The sequence below is a fragment of the Oenanthe melanoleuca genome, chromosome Z (assembly GCF_029582105.1).
Source record: "Oenanthe melanoleuca isolate GR-GAL-2019-014 chromosome Z, OMel1.0, whole genome shotgun sequence".
Taxonomy (NCBI): Eukaryota; Metazoa; Chordata; class Aves; order Passeriformes; family Muscicapidae; genus Oenanthe; species Oenanthe melanoleuca.
This window is the reverse complement of record NC_079362.1, coordinates 30,897,200-30,909,653: the sequence shown is the minus strand read 5'-3', so window position 1 is coordinate 30,909,653 and position 12,454 is coordinate 30,897,200. Positions and strand designations below refer to the sequence as shown.

At 39.7% G+C, this 12,454-nt stretch overlaps 1 protein-coding gene across 1 annotated transcript in view; it reads right to left on the bottom strand.

Moving 5' to 3' along the window:
• Positions 1 to 1,871: 1,871 nt before the first annotated feature.
• The window catches only part of LOC130265214 (SH2 domain-containing adapter protein B-like), a 58,338-nt gene continuing 47,755 nt past the window's right edge, over positions 1,872 to 12,454 (bottom strand). The window contains 1 exon segment of the mRNA XM_056514115.1: positions 1,872 to 4,791. Within this exon segment, the coding sequence (XP_056370090.1) occupies positions 4,608 to 4,791 (184 nt within the window). The 3' untranslated portion in view covers positions 1,872 to 4,607.

Sequence of the window (12,454 nt, the reverse complement as noted above, 5' to 3'; positions counted from 1 at the left end):
TTTCCAAAAGTATCTCCACATTTTCTCCATGACACTTTCACAACTTTCAGAGCAGTTAACAAGCTGTTTACTTGTAAATGGTTATCTTTTTCTTCTCTATTCTTTCACAGTTAAATTTCAGCCAGGCCCAGCCCATACTACCTGACACAATCTAGCCACTACTCTGAAACAGGATGATTATATGAAGTTGTTATATAGGAAGAGTTACAAGATTGTTTGTAGTCATCCGCAAGGCATATGCAACTCAGTAGATTTCCAGCCATCCTGCTGATATTTCTACTGTGGTTAAAACCATTGTTTCTTGGAGGCAGACTTGGGGAATGGGTTAATATAATCAACTTGCCAACAAGCTTCTCCAAGCTCGTGTCTGGGAATTGTCAGCAGCAACAGATGCAATTCAGGGACCCTGAAAGCAAAGGCAATGTTTGGTCTAATCTTGACACTGAACTAAATACAAGGTGCAGAACACTGAAGTCACCACATTATCTCTAGATTGTGCATACCTGGTTTGCAGAGGAAGCTCAAGGCTCGAGACAGGAAATCACATGCTGCAGAAAATTGGACTGTACATGTTCATCCCTTGCATCATATGAACACTTTTTTTTCACTAAGACTTCTATTTTCCTCATTGCAGATCAACAACTTTGTTTAGCTGCTGCAAACCCCTTCCTTATTTTCTTCTTACCTTCTTACTGGGGCCTCCAGAATAAGTAATAAAAGACAGCAATATGCAGTATTTTATGTGGGATCATTACAGATCATTAAAAAAGAAAAGAAATATATGAAAACCAGTTAAATCTCCTTTTTATTTTCTTCACCCCTTGCTCAGACTAGGAGTACAGACAGCTCTGTTCCAAATCTGTTTTGTTTTACCCTCTCTACTGAGAAATAGTGGAGTAGTGTGTGGCATGAGGTCTTTAATTTGTTTGTTTAAAATTCTGTTAAGACCGTGCTTGTTTTGCTCAGGCATCGCTTGAGGTACCACCTGAGGACAGCATGAATAACTTAAAGCAGCAGAGCACTGAGTCCACCAGAGTATAGCTTAGCAGTATAGCAGTGTTGAAATGAAATCAGAACCTGCATAAAACCAGATACCATTTGTGGACTCCACCAACAGTGCCACATGGTGTTTGTGTTGCCAGCTTGAGCCATGATATCAAGATAAAGTACAAAACCCAACAGGATGCTGAGGAGAAGCACATCCTCCTGAGAAGAATGTGCCATCCTCCAAGCAGTAACCATTTTCATCAGAGCATAGATTCAGGCCATATTCTTTGAGAAGCTGCAAATATCTGGTTTGTACCTTTGCACTTAATTCAGCCCCATGCTTTGCATCCTGTCTGTGAAGACTTAATTCCAAAGTAAGGCAAAAATCTGTTATTGAGTACAGAAACCATGGTGACTGTACTTCCACAAACCTAAATGACTTTCCAATTATGGAAGGAGCTGTGAAATGCAATCTTGGCCACTAAAGCTCTCCTATATATCATACAGATGTTCACAGCTTTCACCATGCTGTGAAATACTCATCAAAATAGAAGCCTAATTAACACCTCTTACAAAGACCGCAAAAAGTGACTCACTGGTATTATGCTGTTAGCAGCAATAATTGGATTCCTTGGACACCACGAGCAATATCATTCACACATGCACTCGTGTCAGCCCTTGTAAAGGTGTACACTATCAGGAGAATTAGTCAGGGTAGAACCGAGACATCTGATTTTCCAGACTCCAAATTACAGCCTAATGATTACTTTCACAACACCATTAAGACACATAAACACAAGTTGTTCTAAAAGGCAGCTTCAACTATTAGCTATTCATGACAAATCTGAGTACACAAGGACAATCAGAGGAATAAAAGGGAGAGGTTTATATTTTTTTTTAAAATAAACTTTTAATGTGCTATATAGGCATGATCACTACAAGATCTTCCACCTATATGCAATACTACACACTGTTAACACACCGCATTTTCACTGTACATTAAAAAATCTGGGAAGAATATTCCTTCACTGGAAAAATATCATACAATCACTTAAATAAACAAAGACAACATTACAGTGCAAACAAAATCCTGGTTTTATTTATTTTGCAATTACTGAGTACTTTCTAAAAGTCTTTTAGAAAAATAATAAAAAAACCTCCCCATGGACAACCAATATGTTCTGAGATAATTTCCTCTTGCTGAACCAAGAACCTTGATCTGATCCTTGAAGCTGTAATAAGTGGCATACTCATTTGTATGATGTATATTCACATGATTTGTATGAAGCAATGGATCCCAACCCAAAATTTGCAATAAAATGGCACTTGCTGGCTTCATCTGATTTTTGATCAGACCCATGACAAGAAAGGTCTGGAACAATAGTTATCCCCATGAATTAAAGACAAAGTGCTTAAGGAAGCCAGACAAGGCCTTGGTTAATGATGCTATTGGTTTCTACTGGTAATTGCATGCTTTTTTTTTCCCTTTAAAGAAGAGAAACAGACCGTGAAACAGCAGTCATGCCAGATTCAACACACAAAAAGAGAAATATAACATATTTCTGTCCCAAAGGGCATGATAGTGTTGCTCAAGCCCACAAAGGCCAAGACTCAGAGCAGATGTCACCTGATTCCTAACCTGTGTGAACTCTGCCACCTTCATAAACTCCTACTCTGGTGAGAGAATATATTAACTTAAAAGTGCCTGTATGCTCTTTTCAGTTGGGTGATGTTAAAAGAATAAAGATTTTAGGGAAATGAAAAAAGCAGGTAGATGAATACATGAAAAGGGGATGCTTGTTTTCACTTGGAGAGGAATGTTGTCTCTTTGTCTTCCATTGCGCCACCCTCCTCAGAAAACTGGAAAACCTATTTCAATGCAGCTTCCAATTCTTGGTGAGACAGACAGTTTGACCCTCTACCATTGCTGCACAGAATGACACTGGGCTCTTCACATACATATGATCAACTTCTGTTCAATCTGCATTGGATGCCATAAAAAGAATAAGGCAGGCTTAAAAGGAAACAGAATATCTAGCACCAGTGACAGTACATGGGTCATCCTTGAGGTTCTTACCAGATTAGACAATACCATGAAGCACAACTTTTACAGGCAGTAAGTGGTTATTCCATTACAATTTTCAGATTTGCACTTCTTTCTAAGCATACATAAAAAAATAGTAGTAGCTAAGAAAGCTGAATTAAATAGCACACAATTTCACAGTCCTATTGCTGTCTGTAAAATACATAACCTGCATATAACCAGTTTGCTACTATACCAGCTGATGGGTTAATGCACAACATTCTAGACATATGTGGGAGATGGCACAACATGAGGACTATAAGGCTATAGATTCCCCAGTTCCAGCTTGTGTACAATTATAATTTTTCACTTATCTCACTGAATGAGCACAAAAGAGCATGTAGAAAATATGTCCCAAGTGGATGGGATGACTCGGCAGGGCTAAGATACAGAGCAGCTTCCACAGTGCTTCTGGCTGGCAGTGACTGGAATACAGCAGGAGACAGGCTTCTGCTCATGCTGAAAAAGAGCACTGGTTAGAAGGTATGTGCCAACAGGGCTATGTCTTAAGAATGCCTTGGTAGACCAGAAAAACAAATTCTGCTCTGCTACATACTGCAGTTCTCTCAGCCATCTTGCAAAAGCCATCTTGTGGAAAGGCAGTGTGATACACATTAGCCTGCTACATCACTAGGACAGCTGTTTGATCCAGATGAATGAGCAAGTGAAGATTTTGCCTACTAAAGCTTTGTAGAAGCCTTTGACCACCCTCATGCATAAATACTAACCCACATATCAAAATTACTTATTCTAACTACTTAAAACATTATGGTGTAACTGCCCCAAACAGAATTAGCTGCCTGTACCTACAAATGAAACTTGCAAATGAAGACAGTAAACATTAAGAGATTATTGTACCAAAAAGGATAAAAATATATAACAAACAACTGTTTAACTACATCCCCTATTCATAAGTAATTGACCATGATTTGCTCTCACAAAATTATTTTAAGATTGTGTGGCTTATAGAAGTTCAACATTTGACTACCCCAAGAAACTGCATTAAAAAAATCCCAAACCCATCAAGCTATGTGACCAGAGCCAGAGACTTGCCTGCTAGGCAGCTCCTTCTCAGGTCCATCAAGAACACCCTAGGGTCCCTCAGAGTAAGGTTACTCTTTCTCATGGAGAAGTTTCTCAGGGTAGCAAGAAAATAAAAGTTGTTAGTTTTTTACTGCTGAGAAGAACTTGTTGATTCTTCTCAAAGCATGAAGGAAGAACTTTTGTTGGGAAGCACTTTCATTGATATAGAAGGTCTGGGAAGGTAATCTGCTCTCCCTGCACTAAAATAAGTGTTCTTTCTCTTATGCAGCAATACAGTTCTAGAGGCATGCTGCAGCACAAGTGTGTCACACACACAGTCCCATAGATAACTCTCACAGACAACAGTCTCAAGACTCTGCAGGGAGCCCACATTCACAAGACTAAAGGCTGCCTCTCTCCATCATAGACTTAAGCTCTGAATTCTGGCAATGAATTCTGTGCAACCCAGCTTATCCCTCACCTCCCATCCACAGGAAGGGGTGAGTCTATGTTATTAGAGAGTCCGTACAGCCACAGGGTAGAGCAAGGACAAGTGTTCTGCTCCTTTGATAGGCAGCTTTTTTGTAGTGTAGTAGTGGATGACTTCAGGAACGCTGTCGAAGGGAGGGCTGTTCTGACCCAGGATGTATTTTTCTTTGGTTTTCGTCAGCTTCATATGCATAAAACCTTGATTGCTCCTGCAAGGAAAGCAAAGTATAAGTTCATGCTTATGCATAGGGAAGAAGGGCACAGCACCACTGCAGGCTCTCCTTATGGAGGGGAAACTAGGAGGACAAAATGCTAGTAGTTCCTGGATGGCAGGCCAAGGCAGTGGCCAGACTGACAGTCTCCAACTGCTAGCTGCAAACCCCCATGGATAGTTCACCACAAAGGCAGCCTAAGGCAGTATTTTGTTTTCAGCACCTGTAGAGCCTGTGCAAGACTGCATCACACAGAAAGTGATCCAGAGGTGTGCCAGAAGATAATCCATTTCTTCCCCATGGTCCTTGATCCAGCTTCTCTGATATTTTCCAATGAACACTTATTTTCACTATAGCCAGTCATTACTTCTGGACCCAAATATCTGTGGTGTTGATCTGTCAAAGGTCTGAGGGTCCCTTCATAGGCACAAGCAGGCCCTGAGCCTTGCTCAGCTAGGCAAGACAAGACCTATCCTGTTCTACCTGTGGAAGCCTCAGGGCAGACGTTACCATTCCAGCCTGGTAGCAACTGTCCAGAACACATCTCGGTGCATAATCTGGTGGGTTCAGGTGGGAAAATTACTCCAGGTGAGCATGCTCCCAAGGTTCATAGCATAATACTGCACTAGTCTGAGCACTATACTGAGCAAGGGCTGTTGTCCTGTGGTCTTTCTGCAGGCACTCTCTTACAGTGAAGGCTCATCATTACACTGCAGAAGAGTGTCATGGAACTGCCCTGCCTGCTCTTGGCAAAGGAACCTGTCCAATATAATTCCACTCTGATGGGTAGCACCCCCTCTGCTGCATAGCACCAGAGGTAAAGCTGGCTTCACCTCTTCCCAGAAGTAACCCTTCAGTGTCTGCTGTCTTAACATAACATATAGGCTACTTTAAGAGTGTAGGGTTCAGCTAGAGCAACACAAGCGCAAAGAACAGCTCCTACGTGTCAAGATGTTTAATGAGGCTTAGGTTTTTACAGCTTGTTTGATGTCCCAATCCCTAACCTTCTGGATCCAAGCCATTGTTTCTTCTAGGTGTGTCCAGGGACAGAGACAGTAGTTAAAACTGCAGTTGGTCTGTGTCAGCAAAGAAACCCAATCCAAGATGACACAGAAAGTTGCAGTAGGAAAACAAAACATATTAAACCCAGCTTCTCTAAAATCTGCCTTATTCTATAGTAGGACCCACAGCTGGTCTGTGGGTTAGAGAAGGTTAATAAATGAGATGTATTGAGATGCATTCTCTGACCAAGGCTGTTGGCATGGAGGCTAAGAAGTGAAGAAGGAGAAAAAGAAGATAACTAGGAAAAATACCCTGCAGCTGTGGAAAGTATTTTTAGAAAGGCCCTGGGAAGAATAGAGGTGGAGAACTTTCCACCAGTGATTGTTATGTTTACTAATTGTGACCAACGATGAAAGTGTAAAGGGTATAAAAGACAGTGCACTGTTGTAATAAACAGATATTAGCCTTCTGAAGTACAGTGTGGCTTCTGTGTGTCACGCCTGCCTCTATAGCAACAATATTCTAGTTAGCAGGTGCAGCATTCCCTTTGTAAGCACCTGTATCATAACCAAGCCTATATCTTTCATGTATTCAAGAATTCTCTTATGAAGAGAACCTTTCTGGTGCACAGAAACCTCTGCAGACACTGTAATTATGGCTCCACACGCTTAAAATCTTGCTTTAAATATTGGTTTCTTAGTGGGAAAATATATCTACTGAGTCATAATTGATCTCTAAATTATTTCCCTTAAATAAGAGCAACATCTTTAAATACTTATTATGAGGACACATGTATTGCTCTCTTTCTTCAGTTCACTATGAAACTGCTTTGCTACAGAATGACTTAAAAGTGTGCAGATACATTAATGGAATCACAGGTGCATGTTAATTTCAGAAATATGGCAAGGACTGGAGAACAATCTTTTAAGGGCACCTCCATGCAGAAAAGGAAAAAGCCTTTTTTGAAGAGGAAGACAATGTACATAGCATGAACAAATTGCTACAAGCCATGTATTCATGACACACAGCTATTGCTTCCCCAAGAAGGACCTACAGATATATATTCAGGTTTGTGTTTGAGCTTACACAAAAAGAATCTCTGCTATATATCTGACAGGTGAGACTTCTGGAAGGCTACACTGTTCTTGAGAGTGAAGGGCAAAGAATGTGAGCTAAAAGTTATGAATAGCAGGTAATGAAATGTATACAAGGCAAATTTATAGGTTCTGCCCTTGGAATGGAACAAACCCAAGCAGCAGTACAAACTAGGGCACAACAGGCCAGAAAAGGAATTGTGGTAGGGAGGACACATGGTGGGAAAGAGAGTGATTCAATGGTCTGCCCATGAAGGCCTACTGCAGCCCTGAGTTCCACAGCAAAGTGCAGCCAACTGCTGGAAGACAATGACTACTTCTTCTACAGAGCATTTGTGAGGCTGCATCCTTATCTGGTGAGAGGGCTTTCCCATAATAAAAGAATGTCAATACTGGAGCATATCCAGAGCAGGACCACTAAACATGGTCTGGGGATGGGAATATCTGATGTACGAGGATAGGCTTGAGGGAATTGTGCCTGTTTAGTGTCCAAGAGAAGAAAAGGTGAGATGGGGATGTCAGGCTGCAATCACTCACTGCCTAAAAGGGAGAGCTGCAGAGAAAACAGAAATTTCTCAGTCAACAAGCACAGCTACAAGGCAGTTCCCATTTGACACAGGGACTTCTTCTTTATAAGAGTCCTAGAGCCCAGGAACCAAGATAAGGCAGGTCAGAAGGGTTTCATCCTCACAAGATTTCCAAAGCACTCAGCAACCTGGTAAACATGTACTGCTTGGCACAGGAGTTCGGACTAGACATCCCCAGAGGTCCATTCTCAACTAGATCTCTCTAGGCAACTGGGAGGCATGTGAAGCTGACTTCAAAGCTTTGCAGTGCCTCACACTCAAATTTTCTGTTCATTAAGGAATAGAACTGAGAGCATCCAGTCAATGAACCAGTTTTGCTAACTGCTAGTGTTTGCAGCCAATACCACATTTTTAGTGATTTTTAGTGATTTCTATCCTGGCTACTTTTCTGGCAGTGCAGAACTCTTTAAACTGAGCATTATTTCAGGCTTACTGGTGGATGAAAGCAAAGATAATGTTTTCAAACATTTTCCTCCTTCACTCCCTTTCTGCCCTCTTTTAGTTTCCAAGAATTACACTGCAAATGCCCTATCTGCCCTCCCCGTTTCAAATGAACCATCACTGGTTGCAAGTAGACATATCCAAGCAGTCAATTCTTATCTTCTATAATGTAGAACACATTAAGTTGGAAGAAAGACTACTTGGAAACTTGAGATCATGCCCTTGAATTAAACACTTTCATCTGTAAACTATTCTGTGAAACTCTCCACATCAACACTAATGATCCTTCTGTGCTGTCTCACCTTCTCTATTTGTCCTCAAAAATCTCTCTCACAGTCTCCCCTCTTCTGGTATGCCTGGACTCAGAGAATCAGTGCTTTAGTAACAGGTAAGGGCAAAATGCATCTGCACTTGATTAACAGCACCAATGCTGTGACTAGAATTACAGAAACTATGTCAAAAAGGAACCTGGAAGTCATACTGCCTCTTCTCCTCCTCCAAACACTTTCCATCTAAGCTCTGATTTTTGTATGCAAAGAGATTACTGAAATTGGTTGAAGTGATTGTAAGTTTCTGCTTAGCTTTCAAAGCACTGTTGGGTCTACCTGGACAAGTGCCTGACTGAGTCCTGGTTTTGGAATGCATACTTTTCAGCTCAGCAACAACTATTAGAACCTGCTAGGCCCAAGATCTTCAAAGAAAAGAACCTAAACAGTGAAAGAGGCAGTGCCTTAAAGAGACAAGACAAGCATATTTTGCAAGAGAAGGTGCTGGGACCTGAACTAAGTGATATTGTTACTGTGATATTGTTACCATGTGAATTCTTAAAGTTATTGTGGTTTTTTCAAATGTTGCAATAACTCTTCCCCTCATTTTCATTCAATTGAGGGAAAACAGTGACAAAACGGTGATATTAAAGACAATATTCTATCCCTTCTTTCCTTTCTGCAACCATTCCCATGAGTGAGGAAAACAAATTGCTAATTGCTGATCCCCACACCAAATTTCTTTGGAACTCTAAAGCACAGATGTTTACACAGACACAAACTTGATACATGACTAATAGTCAGTCACACCTTGTTTAAAATGTTTGGCAACACAACCTTAACATCAATAGATTTTGAATTGCAACCTCCCCACATATTTTCTTTCAGATTTCAAAACCCAATGAGGATGGGAAAGGAATTGGGCAGACAGTTAATCAGAACATGCTTTTTGATCTTATGCATGAAGTATGATAAAAGGAGGCTTAATAAATATTAATTAGCTATTAAACCTAGTATTTTTCCTAGGATATATTAATGGCTTTGAAACATGATTCAGTGCTCACAATCAAAAAGTTTGGCCAAGTCTTCTGAAGCCTTATTTTTCTGAAGAAAGCACTGTTTTGTCAGAACAGATTTTCTGCATTCATTTTGATGAAATGTCATTTGCACAAAGAAAAAAGCAACAACTTTTCAATAGCATCAGAAAAAAAAATAAATTCTGGCAATATAGGAAATAGATGTTGTGTTATTTTTCCATTCTGAAATGATTTTTCCATTTCATAATTTTAACTTGTATTACATGCTGTTATTGGAACAAAGCCTATAATGTTTTATGTCAGTGTACAGCAACAAGAAAATAAAATAAAAACTCCTCTGAAAAATAAACTCATTACTCAACCCCAGACAAAAAAAAAAAAAAAAAATTGAAAAATAATTTTCTGGAGACATTAAGAAGCTGGTCTATGAACTGGTTTTGCACAACACTGTCACTCTACACCTGATGGACACTGTCTGCATGATAACATAAACAATGTCTCTCCCCCTACAAACAAGGTGTAGAAGTGTTCACTTGCACTCATGTGTGAGGACCACTACTGAGCTCAGGCTCCATTCTCTATAACCAGCTCCCATCTGCTGCCTTGAAGCTAGTGAGAATCTTCAGTTTGTTGGATTTTCCAGAGGAGTGACAGAATCCATGCTTTCTGATAACAGCCAGGACTCTAGCCAGGAATTATTACAATTTAGGCTAACAGCAGTCTAGTAATACTTTTAAATATTTTTATTCAATTGCTAATTTAGAGCCACATCAAAAATCCCATGACATTTTTTGTAAATTATACTGATAGGAAGAAACCAGTATTTTTTACAATATTACAAGGGTTACTTTCAAGAACAAAAATCAACAGAAAGGTGCAAGTCTAGCATTTATCCAGAACCCAGAACTATCAAAAAGTTTATGTACTTAGCTTTGGAAATCAGGACCCCTTCTACAGACTGTAATGAGAAAAAAAAATGTAGCTCGCAGTTTCCTTTGCTATTCAGGGAAACAGCATGCCTGTTTATGAGTCCACAGGATCAGGATGTCAAAAGGCACCACCCTCTGTGAATTCAGCTCTGCACTTCCAGTGGCTACGATTGTGCAGGAACTATCTGACAGAACAGAAAGCAATGCCTGTTACTGGTTTTGCTCACAGACTGCACTTTTAGTTAACTTGTGAGATAATCCTTATCTAAAATTAAGAATAGTCACATTTTCCAAAATTGAAATGCGAATCAGGAAACAAAGTGGTGTGGGCAGGGTGCACACTGCTGCAAGAGCCTTGGGAGGGGGAGATTCTGATTGAAAGGATTAGCTAGTAGAGCCATCGGTTCCTGGTCTTCACTGAGCAAGACAAACACGATAACCCCACCCTGAGATGCTGTTCTATTACTACATCAGGAAGGCACCTCTGTGAGCCTGATGTTCACTGGAGTAATTGCTGAACACCTAAAACATAAGTAAGAAATGGCTCTCCCTGTTTCATTTGCACATCTACCCTTTACACCAGCCTTCTTGTTAGTAAAGAATAGGTCTCAGGTAAGGAATTTGAAACTGGGCATTTCAATAGCAGTCATAAATTTCTAGTTACAGCACAGTTATCAGGAGTATGGGTCTCCAATTTTTACCCAGCCCTCTGCAATTACAATTATGTCTAAGGAAAGAGTGGGTGGGTATGAGCCAGCAAAATATGTAAATCCCTGAAGGAATACAGAGAAGAGGAAACACAGGGAACACTCCAGGGCTGACAGAGAAGATTCAAGAGAATATACAGCTGCCCCTCATGCCTTTGAGATAATTTTGCTCTGGGAAGGTAGATCATACTCTTTCCCTCCTCTGCTGTGCAGAATTTAAATAATGCTGACAAAGAGGCTTAGCTCTTCTGGGTCCCAAAGCACAGAAAGATACTTTTAGCTTCAAGCAGTTGTTACCAACAATATCAATTCTTGTTTCTAACTGAGAGGAGCAACATTAATGTGCACTTCAATAAGACCTTCTCTTATGCCCTCAGAGATAGCTAATTGACATACAATTAAATTTGACTGGGTAAACTACACCATCTCAAAGTGACAGTTATTGACATGAGCAGCATAAACTACCTCAGTGACTGTTTTATACACAGATGCATTTCAATTTAGCAATAATGCTATTTCCACTCATTTAATTATATTTGGAATGATAACTTCTGGAATTTGAATAAGACAAATATCTCACACAAATTCCCCATGCAAGTTAAGCCTGTCAGGCTCTCTCAATGTCCACAGAACACAAAAAAGTTTCCTGCTAGAGGATAAAACAGTCTTCAGAGATGTCTCCATTATGCATATTCAGTCACATTAAATGAAAATGAGCAAGTTCTACCATCTTCTTACTTTTCAAATATGGGTAGTATTTGGGTAGATTCTCATTGCTGTGTTTTAGGAAACAATCTTTCATTACTAGAGAAAAGAAAACAAAAAAACTAGAGTGAAGTGGTTTGGGTTTGGTTTTTGCTTTCTGTTTAGTTTTAGAAAAAGCTTGTCACATGAAACAGAAGAATAGGTTTTAAATCACTGTTACATAATCTCAGTACAAAATTAGGGTGTGATTCATGCTTTTTCCCTGCAGCAGAAATGAAACATTTAACCAAAAAAAACCCCACTGACTCACACATGGTAGTAAAGGTCCCTGAGAAGCCCAAACACAACCTTATAGATAATGGGAACATTGCAGTTCTGTGTGAAAAGACTACAAAAGGATACTAAAGGCAAGAACTCAGATGTCCAAAGCACCAAAATATAATTATAACTGTCACTTTTTCCTCTGGAAGTTTTGCTCTGGCTGTATAACAAAAATCACTGGGCTGATGGAAGTGAAATATCTTAAAATATCTTTAAAAAAGATCATACTCCAAGACTGAATTTAGGAGTAAATTTAAGCCTGAGGGAAAATTTATTCTAAAGCTTGTGCCATTAATGCTCCAGTGTTTGAAAATATCTAGAGGACACCTATATCAGAGAATGCACAGATCAAATTACAAAAGAGACAATAGAACTGAACTGCAACTCTAAAGCAGATGTGTTCCAGCTTAAGGCAAACCTCTTCATTACAGAGAGATCCCAAAAAATGATAGCAGAGGAATAATGATTTAAAATAGACTCCTACAAAATATTTTTCTTCTCAAGTCCTAGAATGGAATTATAAACTTCCAACAAAAAGAACCAGCTTTGGTGCAATTTATAAAACAGTTTT